General features: G+C 41.7%; 1 protein-coding gene across 2 annotated transcripts in view; it reads left to right on the forward strand.

Annotated features, from left to right (window-relative positions):
* Nucleotides 1-248: 248 nt before the first annotated feature.
* The window catches only part of ldlrad3 (low density lipoprotein receptor class A domain containing 3), a 64989-nt gene continuing 40967 nt past the window's right edge, over nt 249-24270 (forward strand). For both annotated transcript variants that reach the window (XM_028408041.1, XM_028408042.1), the window contains exons 1-2: nt 249-625; nt 23889-24035. In XM_028408041.1, the coding sequence (XP_028263842.1) occupies nt 571-625; nt 23889-24035 (202 nt within the window). In that variant the 5' untranslated portion in view covers nt 249-570. The remainder of the gene's footprint in view (nt 626-23888; nt 24036-24270) is intronic.

Consider the following 24270-nt stretch of genomic DNA (forward strand, 5'->3'; position numbering starts at 1 on the left):
AAGATGAGTACTTTACAATTACATCAATATTACAAATTTGTTAAAATAGTGTGTTTTTGGATAGAAATATCCTGCACTGCATGGCTACAGTGGTGCCAGGTAAAGTCATTCATATGTTGTGTTCTGTAGATTCGTCACGTGTTAACCTTCACTGTGATGAGTGAAATGAAACAGCTCATGTTTCAGGACAGTTTAAGGTTCTTAGTCCTCAGTTATGGAGCTGTTGTCCCGGACTGGCCGGCCTTTGCTCTCCGGCTCTCTGCCTCCGGCTCCGCCTCTCTCTCCACAGCCTGCCTGCTGCCACCTCGGAAGCCCCTTCCAGCTCCAGCTTATGCGCCTTCCCCCTCCCCACACTGGACCGCACACCGCTGTCCCAACGCGATCCCCACGCTAAATGCACACCTCTAGTTTTGTCGGGAAAAGATAAACTGAGTCAAACTTAAGAAGTGTTGGAGGAAAGAGTTGCTGGATCGGAGAACTTCTTTTTTCTTCCCATTTTTGCCTCCCTAGTTTTTTGGCCCCGTGGCGGGGCAGGACAGTAGGAGTAGGCCGGGGGGACAAGGCGAACGTATGATGTGGATCTGGTACCTTCTGCTTGGTTCGGGGTCCGGCTCAAGAACTGTTGGTAAGTTTTTAAAAGGACACGGAAACTAATGTTGTTGTCACGGCGCGGACACGCTTCAGCACGGGTGGGTCAGAGGGAGGAGGAGGGGGTTCTATAGTCTTTAAAGGATTCGCTGCTCGGATGTATTTTCCCTGCGATGAGCTGGCTCAGACTTACTGAAACAACGTCTTTGAACAGGAGTTATCAGACTTTTCATTTCCATCCTTTGAAATGGCTTTTTCTCTCTCTGGGAAATGGAAGCGTTGGAAGGCAGGGCAGCACTTTCAGAGTTTTTCGTGCATGTCGAATGCATTTCAGTGGGTGCATGTGATGTCCCCTTCTCTTCTGAGTGTGAATAGTTTTGCAGCAGACTCCCTCCACGCCGTATCCACTCACTGTGTGTGTGTGTGTGTGTGTGTGAGAGAGAGGATGAGGCTGTAGTCTCCTCCGTTATGACTGAAAGGTTGTTGACAGGGCAATGTTGACAAGTCAATCTGAACCGCAGCCCCGCCATGGCAGCTGGGGCCCACTGAGGGACACTTGTAGGCTGCAGGGGCTTAAACTTAGTACGGCCAGTTGGCGCCTAACTGCTGACACAACTTCAATTCTGGGTGAATGTCTCAAAAACCACTGTTCAAACAGTGTTTTATCATAGAGGTAAAAACATCAACTGTATACAAGTTAAAGCATGTTTAACACTTATCCTCCATTCATGAGCCATTTCATTATTACTATAGGGCTGCAGCTAATGATAATCATGAGAGTCAATAATTATACCAGTTAATCAACTAATTGGCATTGTGCTAACTAACATAAAGACAATAAAGATGAAGAGGCTACTTCAATCAAGAATAAGTCATATATCACTTAGACTGGATTTATGACTGCTGTCCACATGTGAAGGAGAACCTGATGTATACATCTCAGCTTCATACAAGCTCAGTCATCAGCATGTGACAGCATGCTTTCAGTGAAGCAGTATTCTTTCAGTGACATGAATTTTGTCATCAGATGGGGTAGGCTATGTAAACTGCAAGTTCATGCACCACTAGCTTTAAAGGCTCCCCTGTGAATAAACAGAAACAAATGCTAAAAGATACTAAAAAGTGTCCCTAATTATTAATTATTAATTAAATATCCCTAATCCAAGCGTTTGGTCCTGTTCCTGCTTTTTTGGATCCAAGTGTCTACAGTGGTCTGCCCTACTCCATGAGAATTTAGACTTGAGTGTCCACATGTAGCCCAAAGATTGTGCCCATGGTCTAACTGTGCAGGAAAACCACAACACATATATGATACCTTGTCCTAAAGTCACTGTAGTTGGGATGAGAAGTCAACAATCTAATGGCTACAGGCTAGTGTACTTCAGAAAATGCTAGTAGGTAGCTACTGTTCTGTATGTTTCTCTGTGGTTGCTGTGAGGTGCAGTGTATAGTTATATCAATCAATCAAGCTACATAGCAGAAACTGGTGTTTGTATGAATATGTGAAGGTCAGGAACTGACATTTACCTTTACTGGATTATATGTCTTGTGGATGCTCTGATAACATGATTTGAGGTTAACCAGATCTACGGCATATGATAAATGCAATGCAGGTGCTTCCAATTGTAGGCTTTTGATGCATTTGTTTACAAAGTATATTCTTACATGTAGGAAAAGCAGGGAAATGTGGTGGCTCATAGAGTGGAAGGTGGTGTCACAGTTCTGACTCTCAATGCAACAGTTTCATTAATGATTCAGTAAAAAGGAAGGGGTGCACCTTATTTGGGGTCATACAAACAATAGATTTTTTTGATTTTGTGTAAATGAACCTCATAGTTAAGCTAACTGGTTTTAATGAGGGTCATGGTCCAGTTGCTCTCACTGTTGAGGTCAGATGACATATTGTTTAGAATACTGGTAAATTGATTGAGGCTTACAGAGATCACAGAGGATTTATTCTTAGAATTTTGCATGAGTATATTGTTTCTTTCCTCATCAACATGCCGTCAAGTCTCACTGGGTCAATGGAAGTATCATTAGTATGATTAGCAACATTCCTTACCATGCAAAGTCAAAACGTCTGTTTGAAAACAAATATGTTTTTGTCAATGTCAGTGGGGGTGAAGTCCAAATATAATTGCCTTAGGCTTGGGACTGAGATGTACTGTGAGCTGCCAAAGCTTACTCTAGGAGCATATAGCCATGATTAATGTCAGAAATATTCACCCAGAATATTACTGTAGTTTGTAATCTTTGGCACTGCATATGTGTTGTCACTTTAAAAAAACAAAAAAAACAAATTGTGCATCAGTGTTTTATTAGCTCATAGCCCGACCAGGGTAATAATGTCACACACAATGCTGTGTGTATGTGTGAGTTAGAATAGAGTGTAGGTATTACTAGTTAATATTGTGGCCATACAGGAGACTGTTATATGAACAAGTAATATTGTGAATGCCAACATACTCTTGCATTTAATTTGACATTTAGCCTAGAAATTAACATAGGTCTGCTGCAAATTTAAAATCAGTTTTGGAGCGTGGAGCAGTGCCTATTAAAATGTTAATCACAAAATTGACATTTTAAGAAAAGGCAACAGATAGTCATGCTGGCATAATTTCCTAATTCACAGTCACAGATAAAAATCATAAATTAAAGTATAATATGTGTGACTGGTGTAGGTGTGCCTTGTGCGCATGTTGTTCTTTTTTAATTTCAATGCATACCTAGAAATCTTGCTATATGTACTTGTGCAGTTCATTGTTATCATGCAACAATGACCAGCAAGCACTATGAAGGTAAGAAGTACACTTCATAAAATCTGAGTAAAATTCAGAACACACTGAGTGCACACTGAGTGGAACACACAAGGGATTTGTTCACTCAGCACAACTGTACAATCTGCAAACTGAATACCCCTTGACAAGCAAATATCTAGGTTACTTTGCTTTAGCAGAGTTATGAATGAAAAGAGATCACGACATACGTGCAGACTTGCATAGCCACACTTAAGCATCTCCTCAATCAACAAAGTGTGCGCTCCATTGCCTACTCTGCGTAACGAAGCCACACACCAGGTGTGTAGGTGGTTATTTTCATTCATATCCAAATAGACTGACTTTGCGGGTCATTTCTCCCATTGAACAGCAAAACAGAATCACATTGTCTGTGGCTTATTGTGCTTTGTATTTCTGCACTGTAGCTTCACAGAAACAGGCCAGTTGGCCCAATACGCTCGTGTGTCTGTGCTTATCTTTGCGTGTCTTTGTAACAGGAAGGAGAGAAAGAGATGCTGTGTTACTGTGCTGGCTGACATGGTTGATATGCTTCCAGCCATAGCTGCATGTGCTCAAAAGGCCTGGGATTACGGAGGGCCAGTGTGGCTTAAGTTCCCCGAGTTGTTAAACAAAGGCACATGACTGGAGTCATGTTACAGACCTTGGAAACAGAGCAACTTTAAATACTGTACAGAGTGGTCTGTGTTTCACCATTCATCAGTCACAGATTACTACACGTTATGTTTGTTTAATGACTTTCACCAATACATCATTTGCACTTAGGAAGTTTGACCATTAAGTGCAAATCATGGCTCACTGTGTTGTAGGTACTCCTTCCTGTCTCTTCGGGCATCTCTGATCTATAAGTCATGATGGTAAAAATTTCATGAACCCTGTTGTATATGGATCGAAGGAGAGCGAGAGAAACAGAGAAGAGTAAAATGTACTGGAAAAAGTTAGGAGACAGCTCATTATGTATTGATTTTGGATTGATGTTAACTAATTTGCCATGCAGTGATGCTGAGGCATTGTTAATCCCTGATGGTTGCCCTGTATTGATCCACCTCTCCTTGGTTGCCAAGATCAAACCTGGGATGAATCCGATTATTTACCAAAGAGAGTTTCAAGAATAATAGCCATTAGATTCCTGCTTCTACTTGACCCATTATTATGCTGAATGGCACTCTTGTTTATTCAGTGGTTTTATCCAGTATATTCTTTCCTGTCTACATCTATTCCTCATGGGATTAGCCATGAGCAGAGTTTGTCCTAGACATTGATTTCAACTGTCTACAGTGCTAGACCCAAGAGGTAACCCGAGATGTGCTGAGAAGTTTGTTTACAAGTAATGCAGTGAATGTTTTTTGGAGAATGTTTTCTGCAGTCTCTGGGTGAGATTTTTAAGACGCATACAAAAACAGTGCATGCTCTGCAGACATACTGTCATGAGAGGACTGCAGAATTACCTGCTAATTAGAAAATGTTTTATTCTGCATTCCTCTTTTAGTTGAATAAACTTAAGAACTATGTTTTTAGGAAGGTCCTAACTCCCTTTCCTTAACTGATACAATGTTTTAGAGGTTTAAATAATCTTATACATTAGAGCCACCCTGAGCATGGTCAGGTAGGTGACTCATTTGTCACCTCAGGTTAGTATGAGGTGAAGAATGATCAGCAGAGGAGTCACCTCTGACATTCATTGCTTATTTAATCTAAGAAATTTTACTGCTGATCTAGTCTAGATGCAATGTCAAATAGAGTTAATCCAATCTGTATCATTTGTGTACTGCACACACCATGAAGAATGCAGTGCATCATTGATCTGCCCACAAGGCAAGGATTGTGGGTACAATTAGCATCCTGACAGCCGGGCCACATTTAGTGTGTTTGTATATGTCCTCACAGTGTATGTCCTTTTTATGTCTTGCTGAGTCAGAGTTTAACAGTAACAAATGTTATACATTGTACTTTAAACACTGAACAGCTGTAGAATCTGTTCAGGAGATGTTCTGCTCTTAATCACTATGCACAGAAGAGTGTGCATACTACACTGCGAGGGCAGGGATATGTTTTATGACTGGGTCTCAGCAGCACACTGCAGTTGTTAGTCTGTTGTTAGGTCTAAAGGTTTTAGTCTTTACTCTTTAGAAGAGAACTAGAAGATGTTCACAAATTATGTAGTTTTAGTCTAAAAATGCAGACAGTACAGGATGCAAACATTGATCTGGGACTCAGCCACATGGATTTCTTTGTTTGGTGTCAACACAGCATTTACTCTATGTTACCACGCCTGGTCACCTTGGTTCCCTGCTTTTATCTTCATCCAAGGTGCCCCCTCTGAGAGGAGAGTGACCTGCTGAATGTGTCCCCCTGTGTTCCTTTGCCTGCTGTCTAACAGGGAACGGACACTGGCATGCTGACAGCTGGCTCCTCTGCCGTCCCCTGCGGTCGGCAGTCATTTGCTGTACTGTGTCTCGCAGCCACTGTGGCAGCCAGTGTGGACACTGACAGGCTATTTTGGACTGAAATTCCTACATCCCTCTGTCAAACCAAACAAGCACTACCTTAAAGGTCAACAAAAACCCAGAGAGAAAGATAGACAACATCAGGGCAGCTGATCCTCCATATCTGTGGGAAGATTGTGTGTCTTTGATTTGTCCCATCACAGCATTGAACATGGGCTCACTTAGAAATCTACAAACTGTGTCTTTAGGTGAACCCAGGTTTAATAAATGATACACAGAAAAAGTATTATGAGTAAATAAATACACAAAAATGTGTGCTTTTTTTCGCTGCCCATTCAATGCATTTTCTGCATATACTGAAAGACTGCACACATCAGCTGCCAAATGCCCATGGTGATAATTATGTGGCACTAACCCTTCGTCTGGATACACCTTTAGCCGCATACATAATTGTTTTGTAATTGTGATACAGCTCTGGCAGTATCATCATGCTATTCAGTGACCTCACTCCATCTACCGGCTCTGGGTGTTGTAATTAGAGGCAATTTTTCTAACATCTAATCATAAGTAAAAGGGGTATTTTGACTAGACATTTTTTGATTGCAATCATGCAGACATTTATGTTCATAAACAATGTTTATCCCTTTTGTGTGCCAAGTGTGATTATGTGAAGATTCAGTTCTGTTTGATGTAAAGTATATTTTAGTTTTCTGTTTTAGAAGCACAGCTAACATATTCATCTGCAGGATTAGAATAATCTGTAGGATTATAGAGAACTTTCTTTTCTCCTCTTACAATGCAACACAGTAATTTAGGTGTGTGTAATAAGTCAGCGGTAGACACATAAGAAATGCCGGCTCATAGAACAAGCTGTTTGCTGTAGTGAAACTCACAATTATTACTGAGGTGCTGCAGTGTGTGAAATTTACAGTCTGCAGTGAAATTCTTTTCCCTCCATGACCATAGTAGTATAGCAGTACGTCTTATTGATAGCGATCTGACAGATTCTTTTCAAGGCTTAAGTGTGAAGATTATTGGTTATATTTATGCCATGGAGATCCTCTTATACCTCACTACTGGGAGTGTCAGTGTTTGGCCAGGCATGACGGAGTTAGAGGAGAGGACAGCTAAACCTCACTTCCTCCGATATCCATTCTTAGAAAAAGGCAGAAGGGAGAGGATGGTGGCGTGCACTTCCTTTCATAGCAGATTGACATTTAGTTGACAGTGCCAATTGAATTCCCTTCCCCTATTACTGCGTGCTCACTCACACAGACACACGTTTGATTTAGCAACCTCTCAGGTGAAATTCCAATCTAGGGACATAAAAGCTATTATGCACTTGATGCTCCCCCTCCAGACGAGGTGGATAAATGAACAAATAAGATCAATCTCAATTCGTCTGACTTGAAATAATTGCCTATTTGTCACAATTAATTTCAGAGCTTCGACTCAAGGCCCCTTGATATTAATATTGAATTTCCTATTATAATATACCTGAAAACCTGCCCATTAAAACTGAGCTGAATCCAAAGAATTACTCTCTCTGCGTTAAATGCATGATAAAAGGGTCAAGACAGCCACAGATAATTTTCCTGTCTGACTGAGGCAGCAGAGATGAAGTGAAGCAGAAGCTCAAAGTTAATAAGTGGAAGAAAGAGCTCCACCTATGACATGTCACAAACATGCCTTAACCCCCTGAGGTATCAACCCCTTGCACTCTCTTTGATTCCCGTTGGTTGTGTTTCTTCTCTTACAGTCAGGATTCCTTTCAGTGTATGTGTGTGTATGTTTAGGGTGCAGAGTGTATGTGCAGTATGTATAAAGGATAATCCTCTCTTGGATAGGGACCAGAGGAGGCGAGGCGCTCATCTTCACAGGAACTAATCACCCGATCCTGCCTGCTGTTTGCAGAGGCAGTCTAGCCAACCAAAATCAAATGCAAAGCCCATGTTAATTGCCTTAATGCTGCTTCCCTGTCAACCACGGCTTGGCAGCAGCCCTCAGCAGCACAAGACCACAAAATGAATTCTTTTCAATTCTTCTATGAATACCAAAGGCAAGAGGGAGTTCCTGCTCCCGAAGAGCAGGAATTAGTTTTTATCTTCTGATATTAAAAAAAATGGAGGAGAGCAGAACAGACGTATGGGAGGGCAAATGAAAGCGGAGGTTGGTTCGTTATGAAGGGGGGCAGGGCAAGAAGTTCAGGCCTGGTCTAGGTCAATATTAGACCAGAACTATTAGTCTTGCCAGGGTCTAGTGTGTCAGAGATGGTAATTGAGTCTGTCTCTGTGTAGCCTGCTCTAATGAGAAGCTGCAGGCCTAGGATTTAACTCATTTCTTATATGCCCAGGATGATGATGTCAGACTGGACTTCCTGTGCCTAATGACTCCAGGGACTTAATGAAGGATTGTTGAGATTTCTGAAGACTTGGATGGAGCTTTATATAGACTTCATAGTTAGTGCACTCTGGAGACATGTGTAATGGCATTCCAAGGCTTTTGATGTTCTGACAGTGTATTACAACCTATAAACATATACTGTTTCAATTATCTCCAGGCAAGTGCATGTATTAATGATCTAAATACTGCATAAATCTGTGAACACATTGCATAACATGGCCATCACTTTAGATAGATCTGACTTTCTCTGCTTCTAGATTTCCTAAATGACCTGTCTGAAATAGCAAATGTGCATTCACTGGAAACAAAGCGCACAACAAATGTGTATTGCTCCTTCAGTAACCACATACCTTTGTAAATGCTTTGACCTGCTTGTGTTTTCTACTCTACTGCCCATATAGCTGAAAATGTCTTATACAGAAACCAGTCGAGCTGGTCGACATCACATTTCACCCTCATGTGATTCTCCTCTCCACTGTGTTCGCCATGGGTCAGGAGCTCATCTGTCCTGAAGGAACAGCACAGCAGCTGATTATGATGGATTATGATAGATTCTTCCTTGACTGACCTCTGCAGCCAGTCACACATTTTTCATTGCATTTGCCCGCACGCTAATGTTCAAGTTGTTGACACTTGAAGAATCTTGAAAGACACTCTGTAACAGGTGGGTGCATGTAGGACAGGGTTATATTATAGGCATTGTTAGGGATACTTCACAGTTAATAGCATTGCATATCTACACCTTCTAATATCGTGCATTTCAAATTGAACCTTTTATAGGTTTACGTGGATCAGTAACAGGGAAAGTCTTGAACCTAAGTAACTCAACACATACTAATGTAAAAGTACAAAAACCTACTTGGGGGAAAAACATGTAAAACCAGGTCTAAAGACTGGGAGTTGCTCTTAGACTGGGTCATTTGTTTTCATTTGGTTTGGTAGCGTTACCGGTGCCGTCTCTGTCAGATCGTCCACAAACAACACCACTCTTTCCATTTCCACAGCTGGCACTAGTGTAATATTGTTGAATAGAAATAAGGTGCATGGCTCTTGTTACGTTCCCCAGTTAGTCCAGGGGATGAGGGGAAGCAACAATAATGTTACCCAGGCCTGAGAAAGAGACGGCAGTCGGAAACAGTGACTATTAATTAAATTTATTAACTTAAATGAATAACAAAATAATAAATTAAACACAAAAGCAAAACTAAAAAGATCAGCGCTGATTATCATGCTCTAGTCCCTCTGGATGGAGCAAAGACGCATGGTGGGTGCGTCCACAAGTTGGCCCACACTGGCCCTGGCCATGTGCACACCTCCAGTTGATATACTTCTGCTGACGAGGGCCAAGTGGCCTCAGGTGTGGATGATCCACTTGGTTCACTGGAAGCACTTGGAAACCTGCACAGAAAACAGAGACAGACATACAACAAGTACCGGCACGTAACACCCCCTCCCATAAAAGCAAACCCCTGGTTTGCCAACTAGAGGGTTAACACATACGAAGTGATCCCATTACACGAAACAGAAAGTCCTGCCCAGAGAACCAGTTCTGCCTTTGCATTAATGGAATCACAGGCCACATGGCCACACACGCTACCGCCACAGCCACTACTATGGCCGGCAGCACCACAAATCACGCCCGGCAACACCTCTGCCCACAGCAGAGAAACTCAAAGTCTTAGCACACGCGAACACACACCCCTGCTCGCAGCAGAGAACAACGAAACGTACGCTAACACACATGAAAACCGAGTGTGCACACACACCTCTGCCTCCAGCAGACAAACACACGAACGAAAGTGCACACTCGCACACCTCTGCCTACAGCAGAGAAAACACAAAGGACGAAGCGTACGCTAAACACACCTCTGCTTGCAGCAGAGAACACACGAACAAAGCGCATGCTAACACACAAGCTAAACCATACAGAGTTTCTACACAGACTGTCCCAGTTTCTGCCCAAACAAACTCACCTAACCGTCTTCTGGAGCGTGCCGGGCTCGAGGCGTCTTTAAAGGCTGAACTCCAGTGGCCGAGGCCCTGGAAAGCCTACCCCCGCCAGGGAACTGGATCCCCACCCAGGATTAGCTCCGAAAATAAGAAAGGCAAAATAACAAAAGAGTGTCCGATGGAAGGACTGCTAGCAGACCAGCTGGGCACTCACCTATTCTAAACTGGGAAGACAGTCAATGGGGTTAAAGCTCACACTCACCACAAGGCTTCCAGCAGGCTACATGGCTACAACAAAGCTACATAGTCACCGAGACCTTGGTGGAACTCTCCCTCAGTAGGAATTCCCGGACGAGCCCCCATTTGTTACATCTCCCCACTGATGTCTAGGGGCTGGGGGGGGGGATGTGGACAATCAACCTGTTTGCGTTAGGTATGAAAGGAAGCCAGTGGTTTGCGGTACGGTTCTTTACTTGGGTTAAACAAGAAAATTACAAAACAAGAGCGGGGGACAAAAGGTCCAGCCACGCCACAGAACAAAAAAACAAAAAAAGACAATTTCAATGCGGGTTTGACACACGGAGGTCAACTGGTCATTTTAAAACAAACACAAATCTACTCGTTATGAGCGGAGGCACGGCAAGGCAGTGCTAACAAGGAAAACTCAGAAAAAAACCCCCCTTCTAGTCAAGCGGACTAACAAATGCTGGTAAACACTCACAGGCCAGTAGGGGTTGTTTTAAAAGGCCAGGAACACAGTAACATAAATCTACTCGTTCGTACGAGCGAGGACAATCCATTCAAAAAGAAACACAGCACAAGTCACTTACTCACTGAGAGCGGCAGCACAAAGTTACACAAACAATCTCAATGTTAAAGCACACGTCGTAACGACCATAGTCAGCGCAACAGACACCTCTGTTGCGCTGGGGAGAAAGACACACACGCGCGGCAACCCTCTCTTTAGCAGTCTCCGCCGAGATGTAGTGCTTCGAGGCTTTGTAGCGGCCGCCCAGATTGCAGAACGAACATTGGTGGAGGAGTCTCGTAGCCAGCCAATCGTGAAGAAGAAGAAGATCCAGTTTGCATGGGCCCCGCCTACATTCACTCCCATTCATTGACTCGGGGCCCCACCTCCAAACTCTCTCTCACACCCACACACACACACACACACGTCACTCTCATCCAAACGGACCAGGGGTCCGTAACAGCTCTAATGGCTGGTGAACAGTGATGCATGCTCAGTCATCTGGTCAACAAGACACTAAAGACAAATAGACGTTAAGCAAAGGCTCTCAGAAACAACAGCTGAAGTGGAAGAATGTGAGAGGACGGTGATATTGACCCAGGGGAAGGTTTCAAAGCACTGCACCACCAGACGTGAGTCTGCATGTAATTTTGAGCAGGAGGTGCATCGATGTGTTACCTAGTGAAAAACAAATTGTTGCCTTTTAAAACATGAGCCTTGCGAGGCACTTTTCTCAATGCGGTGTACCAATGAGGGTGCTTTTTTAGCCATTACCATGACAACATAGAGGTCTAGTGCTCTGTAACCGAATTAGAGGTCTGAGTGATACAAGAGAAGAGGAGGAAGTGGGCTCAGCAACCAAGGAGAATTAAATGGTAACCAGGAGGTGTGATTGCCTTCGACACTGCAAACATGTTGAGATAGACTTTGATGAATACTGAAGGGCGTACATGCTTAAGTAGTCAAATACACAAATTAAGACCTCTCACCTATCCACTCTTTGTCGCACAGAGGGAGAAGAGTTTAACAGTAGTGTAAAGTGAAACTTCCCACCAGGTTTTTAACTTCTTGCCTTGACTGTAATTACCTGCGGGGGTGGGGGGTTTGGGGCGTGGTCACCTGTGACTGTCATGACCTTTCTCATCATCATTCATGTCTTTTCCCGTCACGTTCCGTCTCTTCGTTGGCCTTTACAGACAGCACATCGACTGAAACCATATTGGAATGACCTTTAGTTACAACATCAGCTGCTTCTGTGAGAACCATTCATACACCCTCTACCTTTTAAACCAAGACCCTCCATTTGACTTATTACCATTCTGACTCATTACCATTCTGACTCATTACCATTCAGTTGAGTAGATATTATATTATACAGAGAGACAGAGAGCCAGGAGATAGGCATTTGGAAAAGAGATAGAAAGTACAGTCAAGGGGCCACTGGCACTATTTTTCCCTTATCTGCATTCTGTTGAAATAAACATTTTTATTGGAATGCCCCCATCTTTTCCCTTTTACCCCCTTTTCTTAATGTAGTGTCTCTGTATCTCACATCCCTGTTTCTTTACACTCTCACCTTTTGCTCTCTCCCTCTGTTCTCTATCATTCTCTTTGCCCTGGTGCGTTTGGAAGATATAGTTAATTCCCGCTGCTTTCCAACCCCTGCAGTGATTCCACGGCCTGGCTACACAATTAGGAGCTCATTACTAGCTAATACACAGACTAGGAGACAGACAAAGGCAGTCTGCGCCTTTTTTGTTGTGCTTCTCTTCCATCATTTTATCTCTCTCTCTCTCCCCAGGCACTTTTTAAGCAAAAGGGTGTAATTTCTCTTCCTCCTCCTTCTCACTCCTCTCCTCATATCCTCTGCTACACTACATCTTCTCCATGGTGCATAATGAGACTGTGTGTGCTAAGAAGAATTAATAGTTTAATTTCCAACTCTTGAGCATTGTTTTTTTATGAAGGTAGATTTACTCCCAGCCCATATACCACTGACATTCCAGTTTCCGTGTCATTTTATGGTTCATTTAGAATCTATCTAGGAAGTTGGAATGTTTTATGAATGTTGTTTATTACACTATAAGTAATCTTTTAAATCTCATATCAGATCTTTTTTTTTAATCCTGTTGTGGTTGTAGCTCAGGGTCTAAGACTAAATGCAAACTAAAATAACAGTTTGAAAGTTTCAGAGGTGTAACATAAGGTCAGCTCTTGCAGATTCCCATTGTGCCACTGTCTGCATCATTTCTCTGGCTGGCTCTGCTGAAATGCCAATTTGCTCAGTAAGAGGTCTCACAGCATAGCGGTGGATGAAGGGTATGTCCTGTTTACCAGCGTGTTCTGCGACAGTTGACTGCATGATGAAAGAGACGCAGGGGAGTGTTGACATTTAGTTTTGTGCTGCTGATGGCAAATGTGGGGGATACGAATTAATGGATAGATGTTTGTTTGACGGGGAAAGCTTCCCAGGTCTGAAGATATTTGTCTGGCTGACATTTACACACTTTTTGGTCAATTTTAGATGTTCTTTTCTTTTTCACTTTTTTGTTTAACCTTCAAACATCTGAGCAGCTTTTACACATCCTCCACATCTTTATTGTATTTCAGTCAACCTTCTCCCCTCTTGCTTCCCCTCCCTCCGTCCCTTCCTCCTTGCTGTGAAGGTAATCCCAAGGTGATGTTAATAGGCTGGGATTCCTTTTAAATTGCCACTGTCATCTCTTAGAGTATTAGATGGACAATTGCTCCTCTGAAGCCCGAGCCAAGTGGTTAAAAGAAAATTGCAACAAAACAACTTTTTCTAAGGCCTTGTACTGCCAGCATGTGTAAAGAGTAACATTGCCAAGCTGGGTTCTGTGTCCTCAGCAATGAGCTCGCGTTGTAATGCATTTATGTTTATATCTCTCATTTTACTGTCACCCCCAGATGGGGTCATAAACAGCAAAAATAGTGATATAAAAATAGTGAATAAGTGATGATATGGGATTATAGGCTCAGCGTGATCTGTGATCCTAGATTAATGGGAGACCAACACATGATTAATGCAGTCTTTTTTAGCCAAGGCAGGCTAATTTGGCCAGCCGTTGTTCGGAAGCCTCAAAGGCAGTATAAGACAGTCATTGGGAGGTCAGTTAGACAGAGGAGCAGCTGCTTACATGACACATAATGGCAACAGCAACACAGAGACTAATGAAAAACTGTGCAACTTTGTATTTTTGTGTTTCCATCAGACTTGATGTATCCATATGTAAGAACACAGAAATAGCTTTAGGGCTTTTGGTTGCAGAAAATATTTTCCTGAGCAAGCAGCTGTAAACTGTCCCATTACAAGCATACGTATATATTTACAGCCTGTACTTTCTGCAGCTTCACTCAGAGGGGGAAAAACAAATGACTCACCTATTACCCTGCACCGGTCCATCTATTGTAGTTAAACCTCAACCTTTTCTAAATAGTGTATCTGTGGGTGGATTTTTTTGGGGGAAACACCTTTAAAGCAGTGCATTATATTTTTTATTCAATATGATATATTGCACATTCCAAATAGAGTGTGTTTGTCTCTGTATTTCTGTTTCTCAAAATCCCAGTCTCTGACATCAGTCTGTCGGCTCAAGCTGGCACTCCCCCGTCCCTCTCTCTCTCTCTCTCTCTCTCTCTCTCTCTCTGCCTTGCTCCGCTCACTCTGGTGCTATTTTAGATTACAGATGCACTATCAATAATGCAGCCTCTTTAACAAGGCTGATGCTTTTAGTAGGGTTTGTCAGAGCCCCTCCCTGCTAGCAGCCTGTTAGTCGCTGGGTGGTTATGTCCTACAGGGAAAATCTTTGGTTTTATACTGAAACCAGAAATAAACTCTGTTTTGACAGACTTTATATAACTTGTGTTTATAACGTTATAAAGGCTTTTTCTTCAGAAATTTGCAAAAAGCTGGAATGCACAATATGCTGGTTGGTCACTGTTTTGCCAGGGATCTAAAGAACGGAGCTCTTACTGCGTAGCTGTAGGCAAAAATGAGTTGTTAGCTAAAGCAACAAAGAGACGGGGCCACATAAAGTTCGTATTCTGCTTGAACATATTTTGTTTATATTTTTATGTGGTGAACAGAAGCCTTGTGAAGCCTGGGGGGTCCCAGACAGCCTCGTGTCGCACTGTCAATGAGCAATCTTTCGAGGAAAACCCCATGTGGCGCAGCCTGCTTAATTTTGTGGGGAGTGTGTGTGTGTTTGGATTAGTTACAAGGGGGTCATGTGGAAGTACAGGCTGTTTGTTTTCTGAGTAATACTCACTGAAAATACAGCAGTGTCTGTTATAATGCCATAAGCTATGTCGACATGCACAAGATGTGTAAGAAGATTCAGTAGTAGTAACTTTTGACAAGTAAATACCTCTTTCTGACAATGCCCTATGAGGTGCTGTTTGTAGAATGGTACATCACATGCATTTTTCAGAGTGATTGTCCTTAATTAACTAGCATTTGTTAAACCACCGCCTCTTGATGTTGCACATAAATGGTGACTAATCCCTCTTCGACAAGCTTTTTGGTTCATTGTTTTTTTATCTGTAGAGGTACACAGTGGGATAGCCCACCTGCAGAGAGCTGACCACTGCTGTGGTGGATCCAGCTGAGAATTAATTGCTCTCTCCTCATTGGGTTTGCTGCTGAAGGCTTAGAGTTGGTCTGCTGGAAAGTGTTTTTTAGGATGGACTCGTCTATTTTTGTCTTGGCCACACTGTTGTCACTGTCAACTACTGCTGTTGGTCTTATACAAGTTGAGTTTACTCTCTTTTATCTTATTTTTTGCTTCAAACTGTCTTAGAAATTCATCCAGAGACATACACACAAAATACATTTTGCTTTTCTACGAAAGCATGGAGAGAATTAAAAGTACATCTCTTCACACCAAACATCCAAAACTCTATGAATATGCAAATATGGAGATGCCACGGGGCACAGTGGCGTGCCGCGTCACACCCACCACTATAATGTTGCTATATCTGATTACACTTCTGTGTGCACACTGCCATGCAGACTACACATTTCATTTCAAATGCTAAGTTTAACATCCCTTTCTTGGGATGTGTTTTGCAGTATGTCTCTAATTCAAAAATCACCCCTTTGGGTTGAGAAAGTCCTATTTTCATTAATGTCCTTTTCCGAGGATGGTGAAATTTTTATGACATACTGTAAGTTGTACAGACAAATGTGTGTGTGTGTGTGTGTGTGCTGCACTTAGAAAGCACGTTGCTGCTGTGTGACATGAATATTTTGAATGCTATTTGAAAAACAAGGGAATATTGTAACACCGCTGAGTGTTGGAGGAGGATTCTTAACCATTATTTGTCACTGTTCAGCAGCAACCATGTGGCTTTGTTTAACTTTCTTACTCAGTTTGCCTCCTTCCCTCTGTCTGCATCTCACTCTGGCTTTGTGTATATATGCATGGTATCTCAAAAGACATAAAATGAGACGATGGCATAAATTTAACAGGAAATTTCCATTTCACAGGAATGCTCTACTTTGTGCCATCTGTAGAAGAAGAGCGTATTTGTAAAGTATATGATGATACTATAACAATGTACATGACACACATACTGCTCACCTGATCAGGCTCTGTCTGCTACAGTGTACCCCTTTTAATAGTTGGCATGGTGACACATCAGTCTACAACTCCAGGCCAGCAGGAGAATGAATTCAAATTTTAAGGATTAGGTAAAGTTAAAATGTTTAGTCTTAACCCTTTAACTGTAGGCTATTTTTATTTTTTCACACCCGGAAAAAATGAAGGACCATGGACCTAACACGTCTTCATGAACAGACAGTCAAATTTGAAACAGCAATCTAAATGTCAAATCTATGAATGTCTGCACGATTGTTGGTTTATATACCAGGGACGGATAAATCTAGCTTTAATGTATGAGATTAGATAAAAACAAGCACTTAAGGACTACCATTATACTTCATCTGCCAATCTGCAAAATGATTCCATTTAAGTTGTGAGCAGTGTCTGTAAGCAGTGTATTAAATCATGACTTTTTTAAATGAACAACATAATTAACTTCAGCTGTGTGGCCTTTCTCTCATCTTCAGTAAACAAACCTAGTGATGATGATCAGATGAGAAGCCAATATGTCTCCATTACTCCTTATTCTTACTTAATGGCTTTCAACACAAGATTTGATTAAGAATGACAAACCAGGCTGCCTTCTCACTTTTAGAATAATTATAGTCTGGTTTATATAACAAATGTGTGCTCGAATCAGCCATTTAAAGTAAAGGTATCTTTTTGTTTTTCAGTTCAACAGCATTATATAATGCACTTCATATTGCTGTCACAGTTGAGGACAGTTTGTTGTTAGGTTTGTGTGATATTGGAGCGCTGCTTTGACCCACGGCACTTTTCATAGGCAGCATGTGAATTTATCAGACATTTCATGTGAATATGATTTTGTTTTCACCTCCAAATGTGTTTTCCACAACTGGGTAAATCAGAGATTTGTTTAAAATCCTGTCTGGTTGTAGGATTACTTGTGTTGCTCACCCTGCTGAGCTTTGTTGTAGACTGTGTGTAACCAGCTGTATCATTAAACTGACCGGTGAAAATGAAATCGAATGAACAGTCAAAAATGGATGAGAGCTGTGTGTTAAAAGAAAAGAGGAAAGAAACTTTTCTTCTAAGGATAAAGTTATGTTTAGATGTCGGATGCTGTGACGCAGATGTAAGCTGTGTATGTCAGACGAATCTGGAACAGAGAAGACGTTTGGTGTCCTGACCTCATATCCGCAGAGGCTGCTGCAGGAAGACTGACACGCATCAACCTGACTATTTATCTCTTGTGAGAAAGATTTATTTTTGGAATGTGCCATGTTACACATTAAATACCACAATGAAGGAGATGGCCTATATAAACCAAGTCAACATACGGTACATGTTTTAACAAACATATTAACAATACTGAATGAAAGCATGTATCTATAATGAGATATTCTCTTACATTTTGGGTTATGAAATGCCATTATAGACTCACAACTTGAGTTTTTCAAGTCTGTGCTATAAAGCTCTTTGGCTCAGTAGTAATTATTCTCAATTTGTTCTGTAAATTATCCTTGCATACAGAAATGGTTTGTCCTCCTCAATTTAAGCAAATCAAATTTATGTTTCAGGCGTATAATCTGTTTTCAAATGTATACTGTTTCTTTCTATTTTCTTTGGTTTCGCTGCTATTTTTTTTTTGACAGAATTACCCCAAAGTTTGTGAGAGCAGAATGTGATGTAACAGGATCACTGAGGGATTCCCACAACAGATTCACTGTTAGAGGCTGAAAAAGGCCAAGCAGTGGCTGAAAGAGAATAAGGACTGAACATAGCCGGTGTCATATTATTCAGACTTACTGTCTCTTTCCATGCATGTCTCCCTTTTTCTCTATCTCTCCCGATTAAAGCCGTGCTTGCTCTGTTGTTCAGTGCTTATACCCTGTCTGGCTGTCAGTCTGTAGGGTGTCTTTAATTGATGCACACCAGGCTTTTTACACTTGTGGTTATTTATACTGAGAATGCATCAGTGAGCCAAAGGAAAAAGGATGGAAAAGACTTTTTTTTTCCTTTCTCTGGGAAGTTGTGCTGCACACAGACACACAGTAAACGAGACAGTGAAATTACCTCCACCTCCCCCTGTGCGCCTCAGAGCCTCCTGTGTGTATAGCCTGCCCATTAAGAGTTGTTTGTAATTGAAAAATACATTTATTTTTGTTGTACCTGAAAAAGCTAGTTTAGAGCCAGGCTGCATTGATTCACTCTTTCCTTATTCACCAACACACCAGCACACCTTGCTGTCCATGTTTGTATTGACATTCTCAGACTGTAATGTAACTTGGCGTGCCTTTTTTCAGCTTCAAACAGAATTTCACAAAATACACTGGAGTTTCTGGCAGCGTGGTGTATTACTGAGGACAAAAAGCTTATGTTCAAGGATGGTTGATGAGAATGGGGGATTATTTCGAAGGACAAGCCTTTTTTTTCTCTTTGGAAAGCTCAGCCGTCTGTAAACATTTGATTGTGATGCTGTTCTCATAGCCTCAGTATTACTTTCACTTCTAGTCTAGCTTACAAAGTCTATGTCAGCCCAATCAATTCTCTGGTGCTGATTCAATCTTAGGCTCAACCTTTTACCTGAGGCTAATCGATGCAGGTCAGATGCGTAAGCCTTGCTGAGGAAGATGGGGTTAAAGCAGTAACAGCCAAGCCAATAGTCATCTCAGATATAGATTTATATTACTGACCTTTCATGTGCAGAGCACAGGGACTGGAACTTGCTTAGGGCAGCTATTACCAGGAATCCAAGGACAGAAAATTATGTTATTGTCCACCTCTCTATTTCTCTTTTATTACCCTACTATCACTTTCTTCCATAAATGTTCCATGTTGCTTGTGTCCAGCTGTGTATTAGTCCTTCCTTTTCATTTCCCTTGTCCCTTTCTTTACTTTTTCTTAGTGAGCTTGCAGTGCAGTACATGTTTCATCCCACATATTCTTAGTTGGCTCCTTATTGCACCTGTCTGTGCCTCTCCCTCCACTACACACTGTTTCCCTGTTGGATACTTCAGCATAGTTCACTCTGGTGCTTCCAATAACAGGCAGAGACACCCTAAAGGCTCTTATAGGAGAGTTCGTATATGCTTTTAGGTTTATTAAATTTTCAATAGCTAATGTCAAGAATAATAAAGATTCTAGTTCCAAATTAGCTGTCCAATGTTGGGGCAGCATACTGACACTTGGTGTGAAAATATTCATAAGACCTGGAAGACAGTGCAGATGTGGGTGGCTGGACTTGCCTTTGCATATTCAGAGAATTGCTTAGGGTGCACTGAAGTCTCCAGGCTGCCATTTCTTGAATCATTATGTATGAAGTGTACCCAAGGAAAATCTTGGAATGAAAGCTGGAAGCTTGCCATTTATGCATTGATTTAATGTTTTTTTCTTGTTGCAGTGGGCAGCAGTGGTCAAAGATACTGAATAATCGACAACCCTTTAAGGGTAGAGAGACTTGAGACACTATTTTTGAGATGTTTCCAATTCCATACCCACATTTTTTTTATTATTTCCTTTGCTCAAGGTGTCATGATTGGCTCTCATTGACATTTCTCAAGGTCACAGTATATGTTTTGTTTATGTAGTTCCTTTAAAGAGAAGCCCCATTCAGTCTGGACAAAAAAAAACAACAACACTCAGTAACATCTGGATGTTGTGGATAAGGGTACAGTTGGTGTTCCTCATGTGAAATAACTTTGCAATAGTCACGAGTGTTTATCAACTCCAGTTTACATCAGCAACAATGGGAACATGAGCCCCGGACACACATTTTTGTTTTTATCTGCCACTGCTATCATTTAGGCATTATCAGTAAACCTTGTTTTCTCTGTCAGTAACATTCTTTTCTGTCTGCTTACTACCTCTTTTTTCCAGCAGTGTGCTTGAGATGTGACAAAGCAGGAAAAAAAACTGAAAAAGTCATAAGTCAGACGAGAGAGAATGAGTGAATGTAATTTTTGGTGCTGATTTGCATGTCACTAGTGATACAACAGGAAACAGTGGAAAAACTACACCAAGGGATGGTTTTGCCTTAAGAAACTGATAAAAAATATTCCAGATTTAATTTCAGTATTATTTAGAAGTACATGGGAATTAGACTTATGTTTATGCTGCAAGTTCATTTTTATTTCAAATTATTGAGGTAAGAAGGGTGCTCTCTAAAAAGAACACCAACTACATGAGCAGAGCTGAAAGATGGAGAGCGAAGAATTTCACCCCGAGTGAACCGCTAAATTACGAATGTGTTGCAAACTGAAAATGTAATGCTAATTTTAAAAAGTTGAAGTCTCTGGGCTCTGTGATTTAACAGTCTAAATTGGGGCTTTAGTGGACACAGACGTAGTGGAGGGGTGGGAGGCTGTCTATGGGTGTGCGGAGGCAAGGATAGTATAGTCAATATTTACTCAGAGTAATTGGTCTACACTTCCCCCAGCAAGATACACAGGCATCCAACATTGTCCCTGCCTTATCTCCCCCCTCTTCTCCCACACACACCCACTTTGTGACCACAGGTGTACACAACAGTGTTGTGCAGCTTTGTGTAATGCCCTGAGCTATCCACAATAAAATAGTTAAAAGAAAATGGAATTAATAATTAGGGTACTGTGCATGATGGGCATATTTTTGTCCATTAAAAATGTCCAGGTCACCTTGGAAGTGTTGCTCTGGCTACAGGCAACTGCAGTGAATTATCATGGTATTCTTTTAATAAGCTGTGTAGCTGCACTTGCTGTGGTAATGAGGCGGACATGTCCGTTACCTCAGTGGTAAACCACTCTTTAACTATTCAGGTTCGTAGCTGCATCGATAGACTGACAAGGACATTGGAATAAGTTGTGTTGAGCGTGCCAAAAGATGGACTCTCAACCTGGATGCTCGAAGTTCTGACTACAAAAGGTTTGCTGTTGGCAGTGTTAGAGACTCATGGGAAAAGATGAGCTGTCTGTCAGCCTTCTTTCTTCTTCACTCTTTTTCCACATCTTTCAAACACACACAGTCACACACATACTGTAACACAGTGCTTTCTCTGTCCTTTCATGCTCTCAAAGCAACTTACCAATTAACCCGATGCCTCTGTGAGCCAGCTCTTTGAAGTCATTTAACATGGTTCTCTTCTACACTTGTTCTGTGTGGCTCTGAATGGACATATTTGTTGTATTTTGTACTGTTGAGTTGTCGACATTTAGCAGCCCTAATTACACTTAGTTTGTTGCTCTGTGAATGCTCACAAAAGCAGCCGAATGATGTAAGAATGGTGCACAGTGTGCCTCCATTATGAAAAACAAGTCACACAGAGCAGGAAAAGAAGAACGTAGCTCAGGATTTGTAATTATTATTTGAATGTGACATGAATTTCATCCCTACGTTACTTCTGCCCTGCCAGAGCTTGTTAAAATTTTTCAAAGTGCCACAGCTCATATCTGTATTTTTTTACAATACAGGTTGTAATCCCTGAAAGAAAGTCCATCCATTATCTAAACCCTCTTCTCTGCAGTGCACGATCACAGGGAGCTGGAGCCTATCCCAGCTATCTACGGGTGAGAGGCTGGGTACACCCTGGACAGGCCACCAGTCCATCACAGGACAACACACAGAAAGACAACCATTCACAATCACAACTACGGGCAATTTAGAGTCACCAATTAACCTAACAAGCACGCCTTTAGAATGTGGGAGGAAGCCGGAGCACCCAAAACAAAACAAAACAAAACCCACGCAGGCACAGAGAGAACGTGCAAACTCCACACAGACAGGCCCCAGTCAGAATCGAACCGGGAATCTTCTTTGAAAGAAAGTCTTACAGAGGAATTTCTATAGGTGGACCCATGCACTACAAGATGCAGGATGCTCAAAAATGGTCTCTCAGTACCTGCAGTAAAAAAACAGTTGCATAACTCCCACCTCATGTTAGGGCTGAATTTTAGTGCTCTGCACTATAAATGTTCAGCATGTTATGTTTAGAATATTATGTATCCATAAAATATTTGACCTTTTATTATTAAGTCTTCAAGCACACAAATGTTTTCCTTTGATTATCTGCTCTCTACCACATGAAACTATCTGCAGTCATTGGACTTTAAGACTGAAACATACCACACAAATGAAACTGCTGAGACGAAACCACAAAAGCTCTTCATAACATTAATATTTTATATTGCAGTCAAATGAAAGTAATGGGTATTGAGAGAAATAATAATTGGAATGCCTTCCTGTCCTCATAAATTACAAGAGCCGTCTCTTTTGTATCGCTTACCTTCTTGTTTCTATATTACACGAGACAAAAGAGAGGTTTGCATCATCTCCACAGAGGATCAGAAGGGTCGTGCTGCCTCATGTAAGAAAAGATCTATACGTGGCTTCCAGTACCTGCTGCGAAAAGGGCAGCAGGAAAAGGATGATGTAAGAATAGATCGTTTCTATGTGTCAGTTACTCAGCTGTACACATTGGGAGCTGCCTACATCTACTAAGTGAATATCAACTAACTGTGGTGATAAACCTTAAAAGTCAAAAGTACGATGATCTCTTGATAATGGAAATGATTATATTTGAGTAAAAATAAACCCTGTTTCTTTTCTCTTCACAATTGGAGTTATTTAAGCAGAGGATGCCTGTAGTGCGACAGCCTTTGTTGTGGTAAGGCTCAGCACTGCACAGGTTTACGCCTCCATGCTGCAGGTGCGCCTTCTACATCCTGCTCTCAGGTGTAATGAGGTGGCTGACCAACTGAACCCAGTTTCGGCACGGCAGCATAAAAGTGTTTGTGGGTCTGTCAAGTACTACTCCTCATTATAGTTTTGTTTACAAGCTAAACTGCTCACACATAGTGTCAAACCTTAGCCAAAAGGCCATGTTTCACATACCAGGCCATTACGCCGCAGCTGCACTGCGCCAGCTACAAATGCCCCTAGACTAGTTCAAGGCACATGCTTTGTTCAGGATGTGTTTGTTTATAGCGTGTGTGTGTATCAGAGCATCTGTGTCTAAGGTGTAAATGTGTACTTTGTTTCTGTATGAGTGTTCTTTGGTGTTGTATCCTTATCTTCCCTATTACGATATTGCCCAGCTCTAAAGTGGCGCGTTTCCTCGCAATACTGTTAACACCAAATGACCTACCCTGCTTTTGTATTCATGAGATTGTCCCCTTGTTTATTTGCTCATAGACTGATACAGCTTTTTAAATACAGCCACTGCCTTTAATATTTCTCTGTCTTTAAAGAATAGAGATAATGGCAGTGTTCCATTTTAACTGTGCCGATGAAAATCGCTGGAATACAATATCCCTCTACCTGTTTTTGAGTGAAATTGTAATAGCCTGTCCTCTTTGTTTTTCTCTTCTCCATGTCTCTCCCTGTGTTTATCAATCAGAGAGCCAGCTGCTTCCAGGGAATAACTACACCACAGAGTGCAACATCCCTGGAAACTTCATGTGTGGAGATGGGAAGTGTGTCCCAGGAGGATGGCAGTGTGACGGATTACCTGACTGCTTCGACAAGAGCGACGAGAGGGGCTGTCGTAAGTTCAGCTTTAAACTCCATTATCAAACCCTTTTTTTTTTTTTAGACACAAGCTCTGCCTTAAAGCAATCAAGTCAGATTGCCTATTTAGAGTCATGACATGTCTTCTCACTTCCTGAATTCTTCTCACTATCCAGCTGCAGTTCTTCTTCCTTGCCTGTCCATGGAGCCATTTAAACCTAATTCTCTGCCAACTGAAATGAACCTTCCTCTTCAATCCTTAAATCATTCTC

Source organism: Parambassis ranga, chromosome 6 (genome assembly GCF_900634625.1).
Source record: "Parambassis ranga chromosome 6, fParRan2.1, whole genome shotgun sequence".
Taxonomy (NCBI): domain Eukaryota; kingdom Metazoa; phylum Chordata; class Actinopteri; family Ambassidae; genus Parambassis; species Parambassis ranga.